The following is a 27,970-nucleotide window of genomic DNA, read 5'->3' as shown; positions in this document are numbered from 1 at the left end:
CGTACCCTGGTCCGGGAAGATCCCATGTGCCGCGGAGCGGCTGGGCCCGTGAGCCATGGCCACAGAGCCTGCGCATCCAGAGCCTGTACTCCCCAACGGGAGAGGCCACAGCGGTGAGAGGCCCGCGCACCGCAAAAAAAAAAAAAAGACAATTCTCGAGCTTCCCTGGTGGCGCAGTGGTTGAGAGTCCGCCTGCCGATTCAGGGGACACGGGTTCGTGCCCCGGTCTGGGAAGATCCCACATGCGGCGGAGCGGCTGGGCCTGTGAGCCATGGCTGCTGAGCCTGCGCGTCCAAAGCCTGTGCTCCGCAACGGGAGAGGCCACAGCAGTGAGAGGCCCGCGTACCCCCCCAAAGAAAAAACAAACAAACAAACAAAAATGACAGTTCTCTTACATAACCAGTTTATACTATATATTTTTAAAATATATTTATTTATTTATGGCTGCTTTTCGTCTTCATTGCTATGCACAGGCTTTTCTCTAGTTGCGGCGAGCGGGGACTACTCTTCATTGTGGTGCCTTCTCTTGCTGTGGAGCATGGGCTGTAGGCGCACGGGCTTCAGTAGTTTTAGCACATGGGCTCAGTAGCTGTGGCTCGTGGGCTCTAGAGCACAGGCTTAGTTGCTCCACGGCATGTGGGATCTTCCTGGACCAGGGCTCGAACCCATGTCTCCTGCATTGGCAGGCAGATTCTTAACCACTGCACCGCCAGGGAAGCCCCAGATGGTTGTTTTTATATTTTGTTCAGAGTTTGAAGTTAGAAGATTAGAACAGTGAAAATTTACTCAGCCATGACCAGAAATAGAACCAATTTTGTTTATTTCTGTGTATATAAAACAGACATGGTTTCAGAAGTCAGATCTGTACCACAGGAGATATGTCCCTCCATCCCCACCTTTCTACCCCATCCCCATCCTCCATTTTGAATCATTTAACAAGAGTTCTGACAGAAGAACGATTCTTTTATTTAGTATTTATTTATTTTATTTTGGCTGCGCTGGGTCTTAGTTGCGGCATGTGGGATCTTTAGTTACGGCATGCAGACTCTTCAGTTGTTGCATGCATGTGGGATCTAATTCCCTGACCAGGGATCAAACCCAGGCCCCCTGCACTGGGAGTGTGGAGTCTTACCCACACCACCAGGGAAGTCCCTGAAGAACGATTCTTGACCTTCACTTCTCTTGAGTATTAGATTTCAAACTCAGGCAGATGCCATCTTTGACATCCATTTTTTTGGTCAGTGATTATGGATTAACTAAAAGATTGATCTTCACCTAGAGATGTGAATTTGTAAATTAATGATAAAACTTTGCTGCCATACACTATTGTCATCTCTCTAGCCTGGTATATTTCAGTCTGTGATCAGGGGGTTAAAAACATGAAGGTGTACTTGTTCTGCAGTTTGCTTTAAAAATACCTGAATTGTTGACCTCTAAATTCACATCTTTTATAAATGTTTTTGAGAGTGATAAATTAGTAACCTTTATAACATTAGTAAGAATCACCTGGAGAGTGTTTTTTTAAAAAAATTCTGGGGATATCTGGGCTCCACGCTCAGAAATTCTGAATCTGTAGGTTTGGGCTAGGACCCAGGAATTTATATTTCTATCAAACACTCTAGGTATTGGGTGGGCCAAAAAGTGCCTTTGGTTTTTTAAGTAAAAATAAAAGACACGTTTTTCATTTTTACCAAGAACTTTATTGAACAGCGTATTCACCCTTTTGTTCCACTACCTTTTGCCATTTTTCAGGCAACTTCATAATTCCATCTTCCCAAAACTTTTTATCTTTTTGAGCAAAGAACTGTTCCGGTTGCCTTTTACAGTCTTCCATGGAATTGAAATTTTTTCCATTAAGAGAATTTTGTAAAGACAGAAATAAATGGAAATCCGAAGGTGCAATGTCTGGTGAATGCGCCGGATGAATCAGAACTTCCCAGCCAAGCTGTAACAAGTTTTTGCCTGGTCATCAGAGAAACATGCGGTCTTGCATTATCCTGATGGAAGATCATGCGTTTTCTGTTGACTATTTCTGGACGCTTTTTGTCGAGTGCTGCTTTCAGTTGGTCTAAGTGGGAGCAGTACTTGTTGGAATTTATCGTTTGGTTTTCTGGAAGGAGATCATGATAGACGACTCCCTTCCAATCCCACCATATGCACAACATCACCTTCTTTAGATGAAGACCAGCCTTTGGTGTGGTTGGTGGTGGTGTATTTCACTTGCCCAGTGATCTCTCCTGCTCCACATTGTTGTACAGTATCCACTTTTCATCACCCATAACAATTTGTTTTAAAAATGGAACGTTTTCATTATGTTTCAGTAGAGAATCGCATGTGGAAATATGGTCAAGAAGGGTTTTTTCGCTTAACTTATGTGGAACCCAAACATCAAAGCGATTCACATAACTAAGCTGGTGCAAATGATTTTCAACACTTGATTTGGATATTTTGAGTATGTCGGCCTTCTCCCGCGTGGTTTAACATTGATTGTTCTCAGTTATTGTTTCGATTTGATTGCTGTCAACTTTAACTGGTCTACCCAACCATGGAGTATCGTCCAGTGAGAAATCTCCAGCACGAAACTTCGTAAGCACTTGTGACATGTTCGATCAGTCACAGCACCTTTCCATTCGCTGTACAAATCTTTCTTTGCGTTTCAATTGCGTTTTTACCTTTCTTGAAATAATAAATCATACATAATATGCCAAAAATGTTGCTTTTTTTCTTCCCTCTTCAATATTAAAATGGCTACACAAAAATTCACCAATTTTGATAAGTCTTTTTTTAAACACACACTGATATGACAGCTATCACATACAGTCTAACAAAATTGTTTCAAATGAAGTTAAAGACAACTAAGTGCTACTGGAGCCACCTTATGGAAAAAAACCGAACAGACCTTTTGGCCCACTCAATACATTGGTGCAAGTGATCCATGAACCGCACTTTAGTAAACAGTGAAGCAAAAGAATACGAACTAAACCTTGGGAAATGGCTTCATCTGAAAACAGAAGTATAGTAAGTGGCAGATACAAGATGTTATCTGAGAAGCGAGAAGAGGAGGTTCTTAATAAGGGTATGGTCAGTATGTTTGGAGGGATAAGGCTTATTGAAGACTGTTAACAGCCTTTGGATAGCACAAGAAAACCATTAGTGTTTTCAAGGTACAACTGCAATTGAGTAGTAAAGATAGAAATTAAATTGTAAAGTGAGAAAAAAGGGGTGATGACAAAAAACCCTTTTCTCTTTGACTATCTCCACCCATATTGACCCCATTGTTTTTTACTTTCCGCAGCACTTATATTTTCAGGTCACACATTATATTGGTTAATCATAAGCTGCCTGTGTCTACATGTTTCTTTCTATAAGACTATAAGCTTCTGGAGGGCAAATACGTTGTCTTATATTATTGAATTTCCTCTCTGCCTAATAGAGTGCTGAATATAACTAAGAACTCTGTGGACACTTATGACTTAACCTTTTTTCTTGTGTGACTGTGAATTAACAAGATTAACTTTGTTTGTTTGTTTTGCTGTCCAAGAACATTGTGTGTTATTAATTATTTTTGTCTTGATTCATGTCCTTAATGATACAGTTTCTTAATAAATTTCATTCTATTTCTATTATTGCTAGTTGCAGGGAAAGCTATCAGTTTTTCATCTTTTAGCCACATGTTTAATATTAGTTCTAGTAATTTTTAGTTGTTTCTTAGATTTTCTATATATTTGTGTCTCCTGCCAAAAAAAAACTCTTCCAGTTATTTATAGTAATTTTTTTTTCATCATTGCTTTAGCCACAACCTCCAAAATAAATGTTGAATGAAGGTGATGCTATCAGTCATTCTTGTCTTGTTCCTAACCTTACCATAGTTTTCAAAATCCATTCCTTGTTAGACTCTAGGTGTTTCCCCAGTTATCTGCTATCATAGCACAGCTATAATGATCTTTCTTCTTTTGAGTATTTGAAACCATCCTTTATGATTTCATTAGGATAAAATCCTAGACGTGGATTATTAAGGTGAAGAGTATTTTCCTTGACAATCTCAAAATTACAGGAAAGTTGCATTATGGTACAAAAAACTTTTCTTCCTGAACCATTAGAATAAATTGCAAACCTGATACGCCATGAGTAGGTCCTTAATATTTTATTTTGTATTTTCCAATCCAACACCATATGAGGCTAGTTTCCTCCCTTTCCAGATTTGAATTCCCTTCTGTGACAAACTTGACTGTTGTTATCCTTAACATATTTTGTTATTTACTCAGACTTCCTGACTGTAACCAGTCTCTGACTGCTGCTGCTCCATTTGACAAGGATTCCATCTTCACCCCACTGGGTTCACACAACTCATGCCAGACCACTCCCCTCCTCTTGCACGGACACCCTTCTGCTCTGCTTGGGTTCCAAATCCCATGGTGGATTTCTGCTCTATGTGGTTGCCCTCTTCATATGGCCCAGGCACTGACACATTATGGTAGGTCACCCCAGTGTATGGATGCCCTCACTTCTTTGGGGCTTCAACTCGTCATATGAATCACCTACACGGACATCCTTCTCAGCCCCCTCAACCTTTGACACCCCACACCAGGCTGCCCCTTCACACTGCTTGTCCAATATCTCACTAGGTCACACTCTTTGTGGATATATATATATATATTCCTCATATAACTCAGCATTCTGCTCCTATACTCAAATATATTCACACAAAAACTTATACATGAAAGTTCATAGCAGCATTATTCATAGTAACCAAAAAGTGGAAACAATCCAAATGTCCATCAACTGAAGAATGGATAAACAAAGTATGATATATCTATATAATGGAATATTATTCAGCCATAAAAAGGAATGAAGTACAGATGTGTGCTACAACATAAATGTATGATTAAAAACACAGTAAGTGAAAGAAGCCAGATACAAAGGCCACATACTGTATTAGTCTATTTATATGAAATGTCCAGAATAGATATATCCATGGAGATAGGGGTTGTCAGGGGCTGCAGTAAAGGGGCAAAGGGGAGTGACTGCTAATGTGTACAAGGTTTCTTTTAGGGGCGATGAGAATGTTCTCAAATTAGATGGTGGTGATAATTGCACACTATTGTGGACATACTAAAACTCACTGGATTGTATGCTTTAAAATGGTAAATTTTATGGTTTGTGAATTTCCTCATGTGTATATAAACTTATTTTAATTTATAGTAATATAATTTATAATAAATGTGTAACAATAAATATAGTTGTGGTAAAATATACAATTATGTAATAAATTTTTATTTATATAAAATTTGAAATGAACAATTCTGCCCTTTGTTGGAAGTGATGGCCTGAACCTTATGATAGTAATAGGCTAGAGAGAAAATAGACTCAATCAAGAGATTTTTAAGAGTGACGTTTGGTGACATATTTGCTGGTTGATTTGATGCATTGTCAGCGGGGGTATGTATTGGAAAGGAGTGAAAGATGATGCCCAAGTTTTTTTGCTTTCTACTAAGTAGATAGTGGGAATACTCACTAAGATAAAGAAAGTAGGAGGAGAAACAGGGCTAATGGGAGGAAAACAATGAAAATGAGTTCAGTTTTGATAACTGAAAATATCAAAGGAGAGCTGGCAAAAGGCAGATGTATATACAAGTCTAAAGCTTATCAGCATGATTTAGAAGTCATCAACATATATACAGTAACTAAAGCCATGAAAGAGACACTTTATTATATTTAGCTCTTTTGGATTTACCAGTACCTGTGGGAAATAAGGAAACCAAAGTAAACACAAGGCCTCTCAGACACTGAAATAAAGAGCTTTGGGGCCAAAACATCCTATATAGTCTAGTGGTTGTCCTGTAGATTGGCAGCCTTTGGGTCAGGTGTCCAACCAGGTTCAGACAGATACCAGCTTGGCATCATCACCTGGTGGTTGATGTGGAACTCTTTAGCAAAGAGCTGTGCATGGTAGATGTTGAGGTTTGGCCATACGTCCAGACAATTGTACTCTTACATATTCTCTCTTGGGTTAAATATTTTGTATTAAGGTGATTGATGTCTTACAAGTTAGCAATATTTCATGTGTATCTTAATCTAATATATGTAAATCAGTATGTCAGCTATAACTGAAACCTATATGATTTTTATTTACTTTATTTAATTTGTCTCCAGAGCATCTGGGGTGGCTTAGATCAGGAGCAAATATAATAAATACAAATAAATAATCAGAATCATGAGAAATGTAAAGAAAAGTAGAAAACCAAAGCCAGAAAGTAAACAGATGCACCCTTGTACAAGCCTACATAGTTGCTATAGATGGGTCTCAAATTTAGCTTTAAACTTCTTGATAGCATAAATGAAATGTCATTCTTAACAGAAAAGAAGAAATATACATATTATTCCATAAAAACAGAGTGCTTCCTAGCACTAGTTTCTAAGAGAAATTTCTCAAATGGGAGTTAACTTAGATTTGGTAGTTAAAATTCCATGGCTAAATCAGTCACAGATTTCATATGGTTACATCTTGTACATGGGATTACCAGATATGGATAGATTAGGTTTGCATAATTTCTGCTGAATATAACCTTGGTTAAAATAATAGTTAAGGACTTCCCTGGTGGCGCAGTGGTTAAGAATCCGCCTGCCAACGCAGGGGACAGGGGTGCGAGCCCTGGTCCAGGAAGATCCCACGTGCCGTGGAGCAACTAAGCCTGTGTGCCACAACTACTGAGCCTGCGCTCTAGAGCCCACGTGCCATAACTACTGAAGCCAGGGCTCCTAGAGCCCGTGATCCACAACAAGAGAAGCCACCACAATGAGAAGCCCACACACCGCAATGAAGAGTAGCCCCGGCTCGCCGCAACTAGAGAGAGCCTGCACCCAGCAACGAAGACCCAACACAGCCAAAAATAAAATGAAATAAATAAATTAAAATTTAAAAAATAATAAGTTAACTGTAAGTAACTGGATAACAAGACTAATTGTCTGATGTGTCTCCTCTTCGTATTTCTTATTTGAAATAAAGTCATTTCAGAAATGAATAGGAGGGGCTTCCCTGGTGGCGCAGTGGTTGAGAATCTGCCTGCCAATGCTGGGGACACGGGTTCGAGCCCTGGTCTGGGAAGGTCCCACAGGCCGCAGAGCAGCTAGGTCCGTGAGCCACAGCTACTGAGCCTGCGCGTCTGGAGCTTGTGCTCTGCAACAAGAGAGGCCACGACAGTGAGAGGCCCGCGCACCGCGATGAAGAGTGGCCCCCACTCATCGCAACTAGAGAAAGCCCTCTCATAGAAACTAAGACCCAACACAGCCAAAAATAAATAAATAAATAAATAAATAAATGCAATTTAAAAAAAATGAATAGGAGACTTAGTTTTCTCTCCTTTATGGCCTGGGTTGTGCATCTGGTTTATTTAAAAGTGATTTTGCATCGCTGTTCAAGTTTAAAAGGAATGGGGGACCAAAGCACAGCCCTGACTTAGGAGGTTGAAAATTATCTGATCTAGCAGATTATGTCTACCAGCTTTGATTCACTTAGTAACATGGAAGATGTCATCTTTGTGTTCACATTAATAACTAAGCAAGTACAGAGAGCTTTTTTAACTTAATATATAACAACTCATTCTTGTCTAAAGAGTCGAACTCAAATAAGTCCATTATAGCTACAGGTAGCATACGTTGATTTTGGCAGAATTCTTCACAAGGTCATGGTTAATTACAGTAATGTCATAATTATACCTGAAGTCCTCTTATCAGTTGTCTTAAATGGCATCATGCTCTTATTCAACCTGTGTTTTTCACTCATCCATATGTCAGGAGCATTTTCAAGAATGCCAATGATGAGAAACACATTTTCCCTTTCCTAGAATGTAAATTATATTCCACAGGATTCTTTTTTTTTTTTTTCACCTGGCATATCTGCATTTTTGCTTCTTTGGAGGCAGAGACTTTACTCATGTTCCATTTCCCTCGCATAGTAGTAGACCACCCATTTTTAGTTGAGTGTCCAGCCACTACAACAAAGACGATACAGCCCAGTAAAACAGGAGCCTGGTAAACCTACATCTGTAGTCTGCTAACAAAGACACTAGCATATAGTTTTAATGAACAAGTCCTGAAAACCGATGATCTCATGAGGAATAGGTTTGCAACTTTGAAAATATCGTATAGTTTCTGTCAGACAGTAGACAAGTATCAGAATTCTACATTCAGAGCAGGCTTTAACATTCATGTGGCCAAAGATCTGCATCTAGTGCCTTAAAAAAATGTTTTAACAAATATAAATCACTCATGAGCCCAACACTTTTTTAAAAAAATGAAAAATCATAAACAAATGGCTTCCTTGTTCCTGCTTTCTCAACACCCCCCGCAAAAAGCCTACTTTCCCCACAAAGCTAACATATATCCTCTTATATTTAGATATATAATATGCACAATGCTTACATTCATGTGTTCATGTGTACCTATTTTATATTTTTCAAAAATGAAAACATGTAAAAACTGTTCTACAACTTGTTTTTGTTTCTGTCATTTAATAATCATTGACATCTTTTTAGGTCCGTTCATGTAGCTCTGTCTCATTCTTTTAAATGGCTGCAAGGTGCAAATTTTTTTTTGTACCATAATATATTTAAGCACTTTTTAATTGATGTATATTAAGGTCATTTTCTAACTTTTTGATATTTCAAATAATGCTGCCATAAACATTCTGATAACTATCTTTACTCATACTTTTGATTCTACAGGATGTAGTGTCTGTGTTTTTTATTTTATTTTATTTTGTTTATTTTTAAAATTTATTTTAGTTTTGGCCCTGTTGGGTCTTCGTTGCTGTGCGCGGGCTTTCTCGAGTTGCGGCTAGCAGGGACTACTCTTCTTTGCGGTGCACGGGCTTCTTATCGTGGTGGCTTCTCTATTGCAGAGCACGGGCTCTAGGCACGCGGGCTTCAGTAGTTGTGTCATGCGGGTTCAGTAGTTGTGGCTCGCCGGCTCTACAGCGCAGGCGCAGTAGTTGTGGTGCACGGGCTTAGTTGCTCCGTGGCATGTGGGATCTTCCCAAACCAGGGCTCGAACCCGTGTCCCCTGCATTGGCAGGCGGATTTTTTATTTACTTACTTATTTTCCTATTCATTCATTCATTCATTTACTTATTTATTTATTTATGGTTGTGTTGGGTCTTCGTTTCTGTGAGAGGGCTTCCTCTAGTTGCGGTGAGCGGGGGCCACTCTTCATTGTAGTGCGCGGGCCTCTCACTGTTGCGGCCTCTATTGTTGCGGAGCACAGGCTCCAGACGCGCAGGCGCAGTAGTTGTGGCTCACGGGCCCAGTTGCTCCATGGCATGTGGGATCTTCCCGGACCAGGGCTTGAACCCATGTCCCCTGCATTGGCAGGCAGATTCTCAACCACTACGCCACCAAGGAAGCCCCGGCAGGCGGATTCTTAACCTCTGCACCCCCACCAAAGCCCTGTGTTTTTTATTTAAATGGGTACTATTGAACTACTCTCCCAAAGAGTCGTGCCCATAGATATCCCCATGATATGAATGGAATTACTTATTTTGTTATACCTTCTCCAGGATTATGCTATGCTTTTTAAATTTATTTAATAAACAGAACTATATAAAGAGGTATTGCTCAAGAAGGTTTGGGATTTTTGTCATAAGACTGTGAAGCCAAAGGAAGTTGGGAGTAAATCTTTTTTGCAGAACCAATACCATGGGTAACCATATCCCTAAATCTACTCTCGGTATTTACTTTAACAGCCAGCTGCACCTTCTCCAAGAATCTAGTATTAAGGGTTTGGGGTCCTTCCTTCCTTCCTTCCTTCCTTACCTCCTCCCTTCCTTCCTTCCTCCCTCCCTCCCTTCCTTCCTTTTTTTTATACAACAATAGATTTATTGATAATTAGACCCCATCCTCTTCCACATCATGCCTCAGAAACCTGGCCAAAGTCTTTTTGCGTGAATGGGGAAGGTGAGGCCCACTTTGCCTCAAAGCTAGGCCAGTTTTTTCAACAATCTGTTGATAAGAGAAGGAGGGGGCTTCCCTGGTGGCGCAGCGGTTGAGAGTCCGCCTGCCGATGCAGGAGACACGGGTTCGTGCCCCGGTCCGGGAAGATCCCACATGCCGCGGAGCGACTGGGCCCGTGAGCCATGGCCGCTGGGCCTGCGCGTCCGGAGCCTGTGCTCCGCAATGGGAGAGGCCACAACAGTGAGAGGCCCGCATACGGCAAAAAAAAAAAAAAAAAAAAAAAAAAAGAGAAGGAGGGAGGACTTTTACTGAAGCAGTCAAGCAGGATCCTTCAACAATAACAGACCTTTCATTCTGCGTCAGTTTTCTTATCTCTTTGATCATAACCATTCTGGTTATGGATAATAGGTATCCTCAAGAAGGAATTATGTAAAGGGTTAAAGTGTAAGGTACCAAGCCTGAAGATGATGAAAAGCAGGAAGCTTCTAAGTATAATGTTTTACTGTCCTGGCCTATCATATAGAAATGTCACTGTCATTTCCCCTTGATTTATCCTACAAATACATACTTATAGTGATGTTTTTTATTTAAGTTAATGTTACCATATTTAGAAGAATAAATGTTCACTGTGAACCTCCTCCTCTCCATCCTCCATCCCCACCCACCCCACCCCAATCACTGTAACTAAAACTCTGGCAGCTTATCCCATCATCAATCCTTATATTTGGGTTTCTAAAGGTAATTGTCTCTATTGTCAAGTATGTAGATTAAATAGAAGTCAAAAGCTACTAAATAATAGCAGATATTTAGACAGACTGCTTGTGGAGTGGTAGAGGGGATTTAAGCACAGGGGCTTATCACATACCAGGGAGCCAAATCAGGAGTGGAGAGTCCAAGCTCTTATTGCTTGATAGAGGAGCACAGCGACTGTATTTGTCTTCTCTCTCTCTTTTTAATGTACCTTAATGTCAAACCCAGGTGAAAAGCCAACTTATGGGAATTTTTACATTAAGAACCCCATGCAGTACATTCTAAGAGTGAAATTATGATCGTTGGGGCATGTGCTTCAGAGAGTCTCCTAGGTCTGCATTTGACCTCTAGCCTGAGGTTTCATGTCCATCTTTATTTTGTAAAGAATCTATCTGTTGAAAGTTTACTAAAGTCTAACTAGGATCATTATCTAAAATTTCTCTCCTGTGCCCCTGCCATGTGTAATATTATATTTATACAGATTGCTCAGGGATTAGTGGTAGTTTGGCAGAAACAGGATCTTTAGACTATGAAGCTCCACATAAAGGCACTATACAGTGGATGACAGGAAAAAGCAGCAGCATTTAAGCAGTGTAAGAAGGTTTGTTGCATTAGATAAATTCACTGTTTTAGGAATTGCGGTACCTGGGGGTATATATATTTATTTGGGAATGATTTGTAATCAGTATTTTAAAAGATGGGAAATTTATTTTATTTGATTTTATTTATTTATTTTTTGAATTTTATTTTATTTATTTTTTTATACAGCAGTTTCTTATTAGTCATCAGTTTAATACACATCAGTGTATACATGTCAATCCCAATCACCCAGTTCAGCACACCACTATCCCCAAGCCCCCGCGGTTTTCCTCCCTTGGTGTTCATACGTTTGTTCTCTACATCTGTTTCTCAACTTCTTCCCTGCAAACCGGTTCATCTGTACCATTTTTCTAGGTTCCACATACATGTGTTAATATACGATATTTGTTTTTCTCATTCTGACTTACTTCACTCTGTATGACAATCTCTAGATCCATCCACGTCTCAACAAATGACTCAATTTCGTTCCTTTTTATGGCTGAGTAATATTCCATTGTATATATGTACCACAACTTCTTTATCCATTCATCTGTCAATGGGCATTTAGGTTGCTTCCATGCCCTTTTTTTTTTTTTTTTTTTTTTTTTTTTGTGGTACGCGGACCTCTCACTGTTGTGGTCTCTCCCATTGCGGAGCACAGGCTCCAGACGCGCAGGTTCAGCAGCCATGGCTCACGGGCCCAGCCGCTCTGCAGCATGTGGGATCTTCCCGGACCCGGTCACGAACCCGTGTCCCCTGCATTGGCAGGCGGATTCTCAACCACTGTGCCACCAGGGAAGCCCCATGCCCTGGCTATTGTAAATAGTGCTGCAATGAACATTGGGGTGCATGTGACTTTTTGAATTATGGTTTTTCTGGGTATATGCCCAGTAGTGGGATTGCTGGATCATATATGTTAATTCTATTTTTAGGTTTTGTTTGTTTGTTTGTTTTTGTTTTTTGCGGTGGCCTCTCACTGTTGTGGCCTCTCCCGTTGCGGAGCACAGGCTCCAGACACGCAGGCTCAGCAGCCATGGCTCACGGGCCTAGCTGCTCCGCAGCATGTGGGATCTTCCCAGACCGGGGCACGATCCCGTGTCCCCTTCATCAGCAGGCGGACTCTCAACCACTGTGCCACCAGGGAAGCCCTATTTTTAGTTTTTTAAGGAACCTCCATAATGTTCTCCATAGTGGCTGTATCAATTTACATTCCTACCAACAGTGCAAGAGGTTTCCCTTTTCTCCACACCCTCTCCAGCATTTGTTGTTTGTAGATTTTCCGATGATGCCCATTCTGACTGGTGTGAGGTGATACCTCAATATAGTTTTGATTTGCATTTCTCTAATAATTAGTGATGTTGAGCAGCTTTTCATGTGCTTCTTGGCCACCTGTATGTCTTCTTTGGAGAAATGTCTGTTTAGGGCTTCTGCTCATTTTTGGATTGGGTTGTTTGTTTCTTTAATATTGAGCTGCATGAGCTGTTTGTATATTTTGGAGATTAATCCTTTGTCCGTTGATTCATCTGCAAATATTTTCTCCCATTCTGAGGGTTGTCTTTTCGTCTTGTTTATGGTTTCCTTTGCTGTGCAAAAGCTTTGAAGTTTCATTAGGTCCAATTTGTTTATTTTTGTTTTTATTTCCATTACTCTAGGAGGTGGATCAAAAAAGATCTTGTTGTGATTTATGTCAAAGAGTGTTCTTCCTATGTTTTCCTCTAAGAGTTTTATAGTGTCCGGTCTTACATTTAGGTCTTTAATCCATTTTGAGTTTATTTTTGTGTATGGTGTTAGGGAGTGTTCTAATTTCATTCTTTTACATGTAGCTGTACAGTTTTCCCATCACCACTTATTGAAGAGACTGTGTTTTCTCCATTGTATATCCTTGCCTCCTTTGTCATAGATTAGTTGACCATAGGTGCATGGGTTTATCTCTGGGCTTTCTATCTTGTTCCATCAATCTATGTTTCTGTTTTTCTGCCAGTACCATATTGTCTTGATTACTGTAGCTTTGTAGTACAGTCTGAAGTCAGGGAGTCTGATTCCTCCAGCTCCGTTTTTTTCCCTCAAGACTGCTTTGGCTATTCGGGGTCTTTTGTGTCTCCATACAAATTTTAAGATTTTTTGTTCTCGTTCTGTAAAAAATGCCATTGGTAATTTGATAGGGATTGCATTGAATCTGTAGATTGCTTTGGGTAGTATAGTAATTTTCACAATATTGATTCTTTCAATAGAAGAACATGGTATATCTCTCCATCTGTTTGTATCATCTTTAATTTCTTTCATCAGTGTCTTATAGTTTTCTGCAAACAGGTCTTTTGTCTCCCTAGGTAGGTTTATTCCTAGGTATTTTATTCTTTTTGTTGCAATGGTAAATGAGAGTGTTTCCTTAATTTCTCTTTCAGATTTTTCATCATTAGTGTATAGGAATGCCAGAAGTTTCTGTGCATTAAATTTGTATCCTGCAACTTTACCACACTCATTGATTAGCTCTAGTAGTTTTCTGGTGGCATCTTTAGGATTCTCTATGTATAGTATCATGTCATCTGCAAACACTGACAGTTTTACTTCCTCTTTTCCAATATGTATTCCTTTTATTTCTTTTTCTTCTCTGATTTCCGTGGCTAGGACTTCCAAAACTATGTTGAATAATAGTGATGAGAGTGGACATCCTTGTCTTGTTCCTGATCTTAGAGGAAATGCTTTCAGTTTTTCTCCATTGAGAATGATGTTTGCTGTGGGTTTGTCATATATGGCCTTTATTATGTTGAAGTAGGTTCTCTCTATGTGCACTTTCTGGAGAGTTTTTATCATAAATCGGTGTTGAATTTTGTCAAAAGCTTTATCTGCATCTATTGAGATGATCATATGGTTTTTATTCTTCAATTTGTTAATATGGTATATCACATTGATTGATTTGCATATATTGAAGAATCCTTGCATCCCTGGGATAAATCCCACTTGATCATGGTGTATGAGCCTGTTAATGTGTTGCTGGATTCTGTTTGCTAGTATTTTGTTGAGGATTTTTGCATCTATATTCATCAGTAATATTGGTCTGTAGTTTTCTTTTTTTGTAGTATCTTTGTCTGGTTTTGGTATCAGGGTGATCATGGCTTCAGAGAATGAGTTTGGGAGTATTCCTTCCTCTGCAATTTTTTGGAAGAGTTTGAGAAGGATGGGTGTTAGCTCTTCTCTAAATGTTTGATAGAATTCACCTGTGAAGCCATCTGGTCCTGGACTTTTGCTTGTTGGAAGATTTCTTTTTTTTTTAATTTTTTTAAATTTTTATTTATTTATTTATTTATTTTTGGCTGTGTTGGGTCGCCGTTTCTGTGCCTGGGCTTTCTCTAGTTGTGGCGAGCAGGGGCCAAGCTTTTGCTTGTCTGTAAAGCTTTTGATTTCTCCATCGAATCTGAATGAGATCCTTGCCAGGTAGAGTAATCTTGGTTGTAGTTTCTTCCCTTTCATCAGTTTAAGTATATCTTGCCACTCCCTTATGGCTTATAGAGTTTCTGCTGAGAAATCGGCTGTTAACCTTATAACATACAAGTTCCCTTGTATGTTGTTTGTCGTTTTTCCCTCGCTGCTTTCAATAATTTTTCTTTGTCTTTAATTTTTGCCAACTTGATTACTATGTGTCTTGGCGTGTTTCTCCTTAGGTTTATCCTGTATGGGACTCGCTGTGCTTCCTGGACTTGGGTGGCTATTTCCTTTCCCATGTTAGGGAAGTTTTTGACTATAATCTCTTCAAATATTTTCTCTGGTCCTTTCTCTCTCTCTTCTCCTTCTGGGACCCCTATAACGTGAATGTTATTGGCATTTAATGTTGTCCCAGGGGTCTCTTAGGCTGTCTTCATTTCTTTTCATTCTTTTTTCTTTATTCTGTTTCACAGCAGTGAATTCCACCATTCTGTCTTCCAGGTCACTTATCCTTTCTTCTGCCTCAGTTATTCTGCTATTGATTCCTTCTAGTGTAGTTTTCATTTCAGTTATTGTATTGTTCATCTCTGTTTGTTTGTTCTTTACTTCTTCTAGATCTTTGTTAAACATTTCTTTCATCTTCTTGATCTTTGCCTCCATTTTTTTTCCGAGGTCCTGGATCATCTTCACTATCATTATTCTGAATTCTTTTTCTGGAAGGTTGCCTATCTCCACTTCATTTAGGTTTTTTTCTGGGGTTTTATCTTGTTCCTTCATCTGGTACATAGCCCTCTGCCTTTTCATCTTGCCTATCTTTCTGTGAATGTGGTTTTTGTTCCACAGGCTGCAGGATTGTAGTTCTTCTTGCTTCTGCTGTCTGCCCTCTGGTGGATGAGGCTATCTAAGAAGCTTGTGTAAGTTTCCTGATGGGAGGGACTGGTGGTGGGTAGAGCTGACTGTTGCTCTGGTGGGCAGAGCTCAGTAAAACTTTAGTCCACTTGACTGTTGATGGGTGGGGCAGGGTTCCCTCCCTGCTGGTTGTTTGGCCTGAGGCAACCCAACACTGGAGCCTATCTGGGCTCTTTGGTGGGGCTAATGGCAGACTCTGGGAGTGCTCACGCCAAGGAGTACTTCCCAGAACTTCTGCTGCCAGTGTCCTTGTCCCCACGGTGAGCCACAGCCACCCCCCACCTCTGCAGGAGAACCTCCAACACTAGCAGGTGGGTCTGGTTCAGTCTCCCCTGGGGTCACTGCTCCTTCCCCTGGGTCCTGATGTGCACACTACTTTGTGTGTGCCCTCCAAGAGTGGAGTCTCTGTTTCCCCCAGTCCTGTCAAAGTCCTGCAGTCAATTCCCACTAGGCTTCAAAGTCTGATTCTCTAGGAATTCCTCCTCCCGTTGCCAGACCCCCAGGTTGGGAAGCCTGACGTGGGGCTCAGAACCTTCACTCCAGTGGGTGGATTTCTGTGGTATAAGTGTTCTCCAGTCTGTGAGTCACCTACCCAGCAGTTATGGGATTTGATTTTACTGTGGTTGCGCCCCTCCTACCATCTCATTGTGGCTTCTCCTTTGTCTTTGGATATGGGGTATCTTTTTTGGTGAGTTCCAGTGTCTTCATGTCGATGATTGTCCAGCAGCTAGCTGTGATTCTGGTGTTCTCGCAAGAGGGAGTGAGAGCACATCCTTCTACTCCACCAACTTGGTTCCTCCTCCGCCATTCAAAATTTATTTTATTAAAGAGAGCCATCAGGGTGGTAGCAAGTCCACCTCAAGGGAATAAGAAAGGCATTCAACGTTTCCATCTATGGACAGATATAGAAAATGTGGTATACAGCTTTAAAAAGGAAGAAAATATTATTCAGCTTTAAAAAGGAAGGAAACTCTGATACTACATGTTACAACCTGGATGGGCCTTGAAGACATTGGTGCTAAATGAAATAAGCCCGTCACAAAAGGGCAAATACCATGATTCCACTCATATGAAGTACCTGGAGTAGCCAAATTCATAAAGAACGAAAGTAGAGTGGTGGTTGCCAGCAGCTGGGGGAGAGGGAAATGGGGAGTCATTGTTTACTGTGTCCAGAGTTTCAGTTTGGGAAGATGAGAAAGTTCTGCTGGAGACGGATGGTGGTGGTGGTGGCACAACAGTGTGAATGTACTTAAATGCCCCTGAACTATACCCTTAAAAGTGGTTGAATGGTAAGTTCTATGTTATGTATATTACCCCCAAATTATTATTATTATTTTTTTTTTCGGTACGCGGGCCTCTCACTGTTGTGGCCTCTCCCGTTGCGGAGCACAGGCTCCAGACACGCAGGCTCAGCGGCCATGGCTCACGGGCCCAGCCGCTCCGCGGCATGTGGGATCTTCCCGGACCGGGGCACGAACCCGCGTCACCTGCATCGGCAGGCGGACTCTCAACCACTGCGCCACCAAGGAAGCCCCCAAATTTTAAAGAGTTTCAAAAAACTTTATTTACAAAATGCATATAACTTTGTCTGATGTAATTATTAACTCAGTTTATTCCAAGTTCTAAAATGTGATTGACAGCCTCTAATCACTAACAAAATTTTGCTCTATTAAGCTAACTCAGAGTAATAGTGGAATGGAAAGTGTAGCTTTCATTTGTCTCCAGATTAATGCTTCCTGACCTCCATTTTGTAACACTCCAGCTATCTCAAGGAATATCATCTTTAAAGTACATGCTGTATTGTACCTTTTGCCACCTGCACAAGAGCTTTACTTGTTATTCAGATCAAAATGATCTTTAAGGGTGTTCATGAGTAAGGAGAACTGTAAGCACAAGTAACCCGTTCACTTTATTCCCAGGATGCTCTGACCTGTTTTTACAGGTGGCTTATGGTATAGAGAGTTATCATCCTTTAAGCACATTAATTATTTCAAATAATAACGCTACAAAATAAATATTTAGCCTCTCTAAGACTGAGAAGAATTGTATGTGGTGTTTCCTGACATTGATGTGTTAACTGAGTTTTATAATTTCCCAGATTGGAATTAAATATATAGATATTTAACATTTTATAGTTGCTCGTTTTTAGGTTTTACCAATATTTTATCTTTTTTCCTTCATAGCTGTAAAATTCTTTACAAAGATAACCGTCCCCTAGCCTATTTCTTTTGATAACCAGAATGTGGAAATTGTTTTTTTACTTAAAAAAGTATCAGAAATATTTTATCATCCTTTGATGTGAATAAATGAACTTGTTATGGTACTTACACGTACATTATCAAGTAAAAGATTACCTTTTCCCCCTACATTTTTATGGGCAGTATTGTAAATTGCCCCAGCTTTTTGTGTTACTGTGTAAAGAACATCTGCCTTTTTGTGCATGTGTTAACATCGCCAATTATTTATAAGCAAAAATCAAGAGAACCTAATTCATCATATAATAAAGTTTTCCTCCATCTCTTTTTAGGATATTTTCTTTTCTGGATGTTGTTACCTTGTGTCGCTGTGCTCAGGTCTCCAGGGTAAGAATGGCTGACATGATTACAAGAGCATCCCTTCCTGACATTAATGATAATCAGCTTCTGTAGTAGGCCAACTATTTACTTCGGATGGTAGTTGTATGTTATGTTTCCAAGGTTGTGGTTTCACCCATGGGATACCCAAACCCATGTTAATTCTACAGTGGAATTCTACTATATGTTCTATCTCTAACTTTAATTTTTTGAAATTCTTGACTATTTGTATAATACAAACAGAAGAAACATTTTCAAGGAAAAAGCACTAAACATGCAAATTAAAAGAATAGGCTTTACTCAGAACTGTAATAATATAGTGTTTCATTATGTTTCCCTTATTCATTTTATGTACATACATGGAAGGCTCTTGATATCTCCCTATATTTTTTTCTCGAAAGGTTATAGCTAGAATTTAATTTTTAAGAAATTGTAGAGCAAACCAAATTTCATTCTCAGAGTCAGTTTCTGCATTACGCTTACTTATCCATTTTTGTCAATTGACATTACTATGACAAAACAGTGAAACATAATCTTATTGCTGCTACTAATATTAAGAGTAGAATCTCTGTTGTGGGAAAATTGCTTTATGAGTCATTCATAGTCTCTTTTGTAATACAGATATATAATAATTAATAAAATGAATGAGTACCTACAGTTATCATCTTTTTATAAACTGGACAGTGGCTTTTTGATGTTTAACAAATACTTATTGAGAACCTACTATGTACCAGGTATAGTCCTAGGTGCTGAGTATGTAATACAGTTATATCACAATACTCAGCATCAGAGTATTGTGGTTATCTCTGTAAGTGGACCCAGGTTTTCCTTCAAATTTCCATCACCAATTCCCTTTAAAAAAAAAAAAACAAAAAAAACCCAAAACTTGCCATAGAAAATCCACCTCATCTTGCTAACTTTAATATAATTTCTACATCCTAAAAGCCATACTAAATCTGTATCTCAGCTATTTAGGAAACAGTCAGGCATATTTTGATGATTTCTATTCATGACAGTTCTGTTCCTGGTACCTGAGTGGTTGCCCTAGTCATGGCTGGTACAAATGAGTGGGGTTTCTTTTTTGTCTCCATATGAAGCTGAGGTCATCATTGAGAAACAAAATTCCCAGACCAATGTCTTAACCTGTTTGGTTGCAGAGTCTCATCTCAAGAATGTTGATTTGAATGAGTTTTAATTGTTTTCATGTTCAGTTTCCTCTTCCTTCTTAATGTGTTTTAACTTAAAAGGAAGCACAATGCCAATTTTCATTAAATCTGTACAATTGCAACATCGGTAGTTAGCCTGTTATTCTCTGTACTTGAAGTATTTAGTTAATTTGCTTTTAAAAAATAAACAACAAAAACTCTAGAGAGGAACCTGTCATTCCTAATTTTAGTCTCACTTTAGCATGTGTCCTGCTTGCTGAAGAAAGTAGTATAAGGAAATGAGAAGTATCAAATCAGAGATACAGTTAGCCCAAGAATCTAGTAAACATATGATCTTTAAAAGTTTTATCTCTTGTCTCCCATGGAGCCATTTAAGAAACTGTTGGAAAAAATATGAAACCACAAGAAGAAAAGTAACATTGAAATCCTGAGAAAACCTTAAAGATTTCTATAATAATAACTTTGTTTACCCTCATACCCCTGACATCTTTCTTACTGATTGTGTGATAGTTACCTGGGGCTTATAAGTGTATCTTTAATTTCCATTTTAGAATTTCAGTATCGAATCTGTGTTTTGAATTGTTGTAGTAAGAGATAATATTCTAAGTTTATAACTTAACAGTGTTAAGACTTTTGTTTACACTTTAAACTTAGTAGGGAAAACGTTTAAAGGCTTTCTGATTAAAATACAGAACAATCCGCAAAAGGTTAACTCTTAGTGGAGTCATTTTTCACCTTATCCTGAAAGGTTGAAAATCTTGGAAGCTTTCTTGCCTCCCTTTAGGTAATTAAAGAAATGTATGAGAAGTCTTAAAACGTTCAGTGTTCAGTGTTTAAAACTACCACTGAATCAAGTTGAAGGGAAAGATGACCAATTGAAAAACATGCCTGAGTGAGCAAATTGGTAATGAGGAAAGCATTAAGTCTCTGTCATGTATTCTGAGAAATGATAGTGTCTTTTGTAATCCCAGGTCACCATATCACAGTTTTGGGTCCAAACAAATGATGCTATGAATAGCATATTTTTATTGAACATGGCATATGTATTGAACACACTACATTCAGAGTGCCGTCTTCTTTCTTTGGTTTCACACTCACCTCATTCCTAGTTGAGGGATAGAGTAACAGACTTGCTTTTCATTAGCTGGATTATCTCATTTTGAGATTGGAAACTCAACTTAGAAAACAGTTTCCGGCTATGATGCTTACCACAACCTGTTCTTTCCCCAGCCCGCTAACGTAAGATCTTTCGTAGCTACTAATTTCTGTACCCACTCATTTATGAGATAATCTACTTGGAGAATAAAGTATGAATCAGAAATAAGACTGACTTTTGGGGAGTTAATGGTGGAGTTGCTAAGAAATTTTTTGGTCAGTTTCAATCATTAGTAGGTTGAATTGTGAAGTTGAATTTTGCTGGCTTTTCCCCTTCATTTCAGCTTCTGTTCATTCTGTCTCTTCTTCTTCAAAATAGGCCTGGAATGTTCTGGCTCTGGATGGCAGTAACTGGCAGCGAATTGACCTGTTTGATTTCCAGAGGGATATCGAGGTATGACTGTGTGGTGTGTGGCCCCATCTCTCTCGTTAGAATGAAGTTGCAGCATAGAGGACAGATTAGCCCCAACCATGTAAATCTCCTTTCCCTGGGGAGAGAGACTGTTCATTTCAGCTCATCTGAACTTCATAGGAGCCTGCAATTTTCCCAAGAACTGGTTCAGTTTTTGAGAATGGGCAGAATTATTTTACTGAAATAATACTAAGTTATTTAGTATTAATAGGACTGAGAAATTGTTGTTTTTATTTTTGTGGTGGAAATGTGAACCTTTGCTCTTTTTAAGGAAGTCTTTTCATATTTGTTTATTTGAAAATAAGTGGAGTTAATTTATTGGGGCATGATATTTGCATAAATTCTTCTTGATGAGCATTTTGGGTTCTGGGGGAGCCTATAGATAGTTTTTGTAGAGAATGAATTGGATTACTTTTGTTGGGGAGAGATTTTTTCCCTTCTCACTTCTCCCCCATATTTTATCTCTTAGTATTGCCTGTTTTCTCTAAAATAGAGAAGAATGGCTTAAGCTTAAATTATTTTAACCTGAATTTGAGCTCTGTGGTCCTTGGTTTTCTCATCTGGAGACTGGAAATAATAGCTTCCTCACTGTGTTATAAGGATTAAATAAGATTTAGATTTAGCTTTTTTTTCTGTTGGTTTTTTTTTTTTTTTAAGTTCTAGTGGAACTTAGTGGTCTTGAGAATCCATGTAAGAAGTTAGAAAAACCTCGCATGAACTTTACATTATCTTCATAAAGTACTTTTATTTTTTAATATTTTTTTAAAGTCTTTATTGAATTTGTTACCATATTGCTTCTGTTTTATGTTTTGGTTTTTTGGCCACGAGGCATGTGGGATCTTAGCTCCCCAACCAGGGATCAAACCCACACCCCTTGCATTGGAAAGCGAAGTCTTAACCATTGGACCGCCAGGGAAGTCCCATAAAGTACTTTTAAAATGATACCCACCGACATGCTGGATTTTTCTGTTTTTCACAATTCTCTGATCTTCATGGATGTAAATGTTTAAAGCAGCCTGGCCTACACAATCATTCAGCAAGCTTTTGTGAAGTGTTCATTGAGTCTCTGCTGTATTTAGAGTACTATAGCAAATACACAGAAATAATAGACAGTTAACGTCCTGTGGCTGCAGGAGGGGAATCTACATTGATGTAGTGGCATAAGAGAACTACAGAGCACCATTTCCTCAAATACAGAGTATCTTACAAGAGGAACAAAGTAAATAACAATATAGGGTTTAGGTATGTTTCAAGTAGCTGGGTTAATCAGGAAAGCTTTCTCCCAGTAAGTTGAAAATTTCATATTGATTTAATTAGGTCTTTAAAACGAGTAGAAGTCTCTTAAAAAAACGAGGATGTGGTCTTTTCAAAAACAATGTGGTGGCTTATCTTTTTTGTATACCTGTCTTCTTTTTTCACAGGGCCGGGTAGTGGAGAATATTTCAAAAAGGTGTGGGGGCTTTTTACGAAAGTTAAGTCTTCGTGGGTGTCTCGGAGTAGGAGACAATGCATTAAGGTAAAAACATAGCTTTCGATTAACTGATCTTCTTGACTGAGGTGAAGAACAACATCGAACACAGCACTATCTCACCCAGAAAAGGCTGGAATAGTTTTCACATTCCTAAGCTATTCTGAACCCCAATACACGTTCACTGCTTCTAACATAAATATCCAGTAGTGGGATATGTGGTTTTGAGAATAAAACAAGAACATGTGCTCCCCTCAAAAAGCCAGATTCCCCATATTATAAATGGTTCGTTTGGAGCCTTGAGTAGATTTTTTTGAGTTTGTTTACTCGAAGTTAGGATAATTTTAACTTTGGTTGACAAAAAGATTGGTGTTTAAAAGTTTATGGTTGAAAAGTAATTTATTCATAATTGTGAACAACTTTTTGTACCATTTTGTACCAGTAATATCCATTATTACCACTATTGGTATCTTCTATTATTTTTTTAATGTGCCCGTTTTACCTCAAACCCTTTACTTTGTTTCTTTCCTGTAAAGGACCTTTGCACAAAACTGTAGGAACATTGAAGTACTGAATCTCAATGGGTGTACAAAGACTACAGATGCGTAAGTATTTTATGTTTTAGAAGGGTTAGTCATAGCCTCTTGTGTCCTGCCTATACTAGCTTTTAATGCAGACTACTAAATATATTTAGCAAATTTCATTTTGGTTTTATAGAGGAAAGATGTTTAAATTTAGAAATGGAATAAGATACTTATTTTAGAATTTGGCTCAAATTCTGTTTTGGTATTTAAAAGAAAACTTAAAAAAGTGTAGTCAGTGAATGTGCAGTAGGGAATACTAATATAGGACTACTTATATTTCAAGAAGACACTAGTAGCTATCATTCAAAAGACACATGAACAGGTAATTCTATAAAAAGATGTAAAATCTTAAATACAGCTTAGAGTAATCAATACAGAGAGCGTTTATTAAATAACTCTTTAAACGTACAGTGTCTTGTATCAGTCACCATATAAAAGAAAGAAAGCATAATCCTCCATCCTTCAGAGTTTACTGTCACAGACCCCATAGACATAGAAGGTAGACATAAAAAACATTCAGCCTAAGGATCTATTGGTAATAACATGTATCAGATAACATTTAAATATTATGTAGGGAAATTGTTGCCTATTGGAAGGTGAAGAAGATGTTTACACAGGGAGTGGCCAGGCTTAGTCAGTGGATCCTCCTGTTTTTCAAAAAGGCCTCATGAAAGAGATGCGCTCTTTAGAATTGCTTGAATGAGGGAAAGTAGAAGACACTCCAAGCACAGGGTACACATTGTTTATTTTATTGCTTTCTTTGAGGTTACAACTGGTTAACTTTTTTGTTTTTTAATTATTTTATTTTACTTATTTTTGGCTGCATTGGGTCTTGTTGCTGCACGCAGGCTTTCTCTAGTTGCAGCGAGTGGGGGCGACTCTCCGTTGCAGTGTGCAGGCTTCCCATTGCGGTGGCTTCTCTTGTTATGGAGCACGGGCCGGCTTCAGTAGTTGTGGCACATGGGCTCAGTAGTTGTGGCTCATGGGCTCTAGAGCTCAGGCTCAGTAGTTGTGGCACACTGGCTTAGTTGTTCTGCAGCATGTGGGCTCTTCCCAGATCAGGAATTGAACTCGTGTCCCCTGCACTGGCAGGCGGACTCTTTAACCACTGTGCCGCCAGAGAAGTCCCACAACTTGTTAACTTTTAATTCAAGAAAGTATCTGAGGATTTATATTTTCAAAAGAAACAATGGAAAAATCATCAGAAATGAATAAAATGGTTACTTATGGGGAGAGAAAAAACATGAAGAGACAAGAATGAAAGGGAGACCTCTGAAGTATCATGTTTTGTAATTTTACTTTAAAATTAAATGTAAATATTTTGTATAATTGAAACATGGGTTAAGTCAAAAAAGAAAAAAAGAAGTCCCTAAAAATTGAAAACAAAATAGAACACATGAACTGATCCATATCAAGTTGGAGGTATAACCACACAGATATTACTTCTACTGACTTTTGATTTCTTATGAAAAATTTAAATATATGCCAATCTGGACAAAATAGTATAGTGAACCTTTCACCCAGCTTCAAATTGATAACTGAGAACTTGTCACTTTATGGCTAGTCTTGTTTTTTCTATACCCCTGCCCTTTTATCTTACTCATTTTATCTTATTTTGAAAAAAGCCCTGGACACTGTATTATTTAATCTGTAAATATGCATTTCTAAAATATGCATTTCTGAAAGACAAAAGCTTTTAACATAAGCGCATTAACTTTACCACTCCTATTAAAAAAAAACCCTATAATATCTTAAAATTATCAAATAAGCACTGGTTAATGTTCAGAATTTTGCATGTTCTAGTGACTTTAGAAATACAGTAAGTCCCCTACATGCAGACGAGTTCCGTTCCAAGAGCATGTTCTTAAGTTCAGTTTGTTTGTAAGTCCAACAAAGTTAGCCTAGGTACCCAACTGACACAATCAGCTATGTAGTACTGTACAGTATAGATTTATAATACTTTTCACACAAATAATACATTTAAAAAACCACAAAAAATAAAGAAAACATTTTTAATCTTACAGTACAGTGCCTTGAAAAGTACAGTAGTACAGTACAACAGCTGGCATACAGAGGCTGGCATCAAATGAACAAGCAAGAAGAGTTACTGACTGGAGGAGGGGAGAGGAGGTGGAAGATGGTAGAGCTGAAGGATCGTCAGCAGTGGGAGATGGAGGGCCAGCTGCAGTTTCACTCACGCCTGACATTGATGTAACACACGTTTACATCTTTGAAAGTTTGCAACTTGAAGTTTCGTATGTAGGGGACTTAGTGTATATTAAACATAGTTTAAAAAGATACAAACAGGCTTCCCTGGTGGCGCAGTGGTTGAGAGTCCGCCTGCCGACGCAGGGGACACGGGTTCGTGCCCCGGTCCGGGAGGATCCCACGTGCTGCGGAGCGGCTGGGCCCGTGAGCCATGGCCGCTGAGCCTGTGCGTCTGGAGCCTGTGCTCCCCAACGGGAGAGGCCACAGCAGTGAGAGGCCCGCGTACCGCCAAAAAAAAAAAAAAAGATACAAACTTTAAAATCAAAGGTGGAGACTTCTGCTTCTGATTATTACAGTCATGGCCCTCCTGCTGTAAACAACTCTAAAACTGTACAAAACATAGAAAACAAGCAGTATTAGACGTTGGACAACATGCAGAGCAGGACTGAGAAACAAATGAGGTGAGCCTTATGATTGCCCTGGCTTGCTGCTTGGTGGCATTTTCGAGATAATGACACAAGGAGAAGGAACCCAAGCACAGCACAAAGTTCTGGCTGATTTGAAGAGAAAGAGATCAAAGTTCAGGGAGACCAGCATGGCTAAATATGCGTCTGGAGAGCGGGGAGCTACTCAAAAAAGAGCTACAGAAATCTACACAAATTTGGCTGAATAGTAAACTATATATGCGCATACTGAGACCCCACAAAGCTGGGCAAAGAACATCTAATAAGGAAAGAACAATTACTGGGAAACTGAACTGAAGAATTGCCAGAGCTTAAATAAGGTTGGGAGAAGTTCTGACTATCCAAAACGGAGAAAGCTCATTGAACACCTTGGGACATTTAATAGAGACTTCAGAAAGGTCACACCTTGGTAGTGGAGCTAAACTAGACCAGCCCTAAAAAAGGCTAAAAGGAAAAAATTTAGGATCAAATTGATTCATAACTAATTTAACTGCCTGCTAAATCAAAACTCAACATTCTTTAAAGAGAGACAAAATCTAGATGCTCAGCCATGTAGCATACAGAATTTCCAGCATTCCATCAAATATTACAATACATGCAAAGAAGCAGGAAATGATACCAGAAGAAAAACTAGGCAATCGAAATAGAACCAGAAGGGACAGTTTATAAAATTGACCAATAAAACGTTTAAAAATAGCAATTACAAATATGCTCAAGAATTCAAGAAAACTTAAAGATAATATGGAGATTAAGAGCAAAAGGATGGGGAGGGACTTGCCTGGTGGTGCAGTGGTTAAGACTCCACACTGCCAATGCCAGGGGGCCTGGGTTTGATCCCTGGTTGGGGAACTAAGATCCCACATGCCGTGGGGCAACTAAGCTCATGTGCTGCAACCACTGTGCCCATTGCTATAGAGCCCGTGCACAATGAAGAGCCCGCACACTGCAACAAAGACCCAGTGCAGCCAAAATTTAATAATTATTTTAAGAAAAGAAAATTTCTCTTAAAAAAAAAAGAGTAAAAGGATGGGAGACTTCCCTGGAGACCCAATGGTTAAGACTGTGTGCTTCCACTGCAGGGGGTGATGGTTTGGGGAACTAAGATCCCACATGCCGTGTGACATACCCCCCCCCAAAAAAAGAGTAGAAGGATTGAAAAAGATACACTATCACAAACACTAATCACAGGAAAGTTCGAGTGGTTATTAATATCAGATGATGTAAACTTCAGGAGGAAGAGTAGGTGGAAAGATATTAAATAGTACCGTCCTCTTTCAGTAAAGATAAAACAAGTAGACAAAAAAAAAAAAAAAGAAAATGGAAAAGCTATAGAAGACTTGAGCAACACTATCAGTGAACTTGTCCTAAGTGATATAGAATGCTGTACCAGAAAGCATGCTTTTCATTACTGGGATATTCAATAAGATATACCAAATAATCTGCCATAAAACAAATTTCCATAAATTTAGAATGGTCGAGATCATATTGAGTGTATTCTATGGCCTCAACAGAACTAAAGTAGAAATCAAATAGCACATATCTGGAAATTTTGAAAATTAAATATCACCCTTCTGAATAATCCATGAGTCAAGGAATAAATTACAAAGAAAATTACAAAATAAGTGTCGCTGTGTGATAGTGGCAACACAACATTCGAATCTTGTGGAATGCATTGAAGGCAGTGCTTAGAGCAAAATGTATAGCTGTGAATGCTTATCTTTTTCTTTTTTTTGTGGCTGCGTTGGGTCTTCTTTGCTGCACACAGGCTTTCTCTAGTTGCAGCGAGCGGGGACTACTCTTCGTTGCGGTGTGCGGGCTTCTCATTGCAGTGGCTTCTCTTGTTGTGGAGCACGGCTCTAGGCACACAGGCTTCAGTAGTTGTGGCACATGGGCTCAGTAGTTGTGGCACACGGGCTTAGTTGCTCTGCGTCATGTGGGATCTTCCCGGACCAGGGCTCGAACCCATGTCCCCTGCATTGGCAGGTGGATTCTTAACCACTGCACCACCAGGGAAGTCCTGTAAATGCTTATCTTAAAAGAAAGGTTTAAAATCAAATCTTCCACCTTTGAAAACTAGAAAAAGAAAAGTAAATCTACAATAAGTAAAAGGAAGGAAATAAAAAAGATAATGGTGGAAATCAATGAAATAAAAAATGGGCATAAAGTAGAGAAAAATCCATGAAACCAGAAGCTGTTTCTTTGAAATAAAATCAATAAACTTGATCGACCTCTGTCGAGATTAGTCAAGAAAGAAGACACAAATCACCAGTACCAAGAATGTAAAAAGAAATATCACTAAAGTTTCTACACAGATTCAAAGGTTAATAAGAGGATG

At 39.0% G+C, this 27,970-nt stretch overlaps 1 protein-coding gene across 5 annotated transcripts in view; it reads left to right on the top strand.

Moving 5' to 3' along the window:
* FBXL20 (F-box and leucine rich repeat protein 20) overlaps window positions 1–27,970 on the top strand; it is a 96,859-nt gene that overhangs the window by 41,659 nt on the left and 27,230 nt on the right. For all 5 annotated transcript variants that reach the window (XM_059046527.2, XM_059046526.2, XM_067020505.1 and 2 more), the window contains exons 3-6: window positions 18,133–18,187; window positions 20,819–20,893; window positions 22,333–22,427; window positions 22,916–22,984. In XM_059046527.2, coding sequence (XP_058902510.1) covers window positions 18,133–18,187; window positions 20,819–20,893; window positions 22,333–22,427; window positions 22,916–22,984 — 294 coding nt within the window. The remainder of the gene's footprint in view (window positions 1–18,132; window positions 18,188–20,818; window positions 20,894–22,332; window positions 22,428–22,915; window positions 22,985–27,970) is intronic.

The sequence above is a fragment of the Kogia breviceps genome, chromosome 19 (genome assembly GCF_026419965.1).
Source record: "Kogia breviceps isolate mKogBre1 chromosome 19, mKogBre1 haplotype 1, whole genome shotgun sequence".
NCBI lineage: Eukaryota > Metazoa > Chordata > Mammalia > Artiodactyla > Physeteridae > Kogia > Kogia breviceps.
This window is presented reverse-complemented; position numbering and strand designations above follow the sequence as displayed.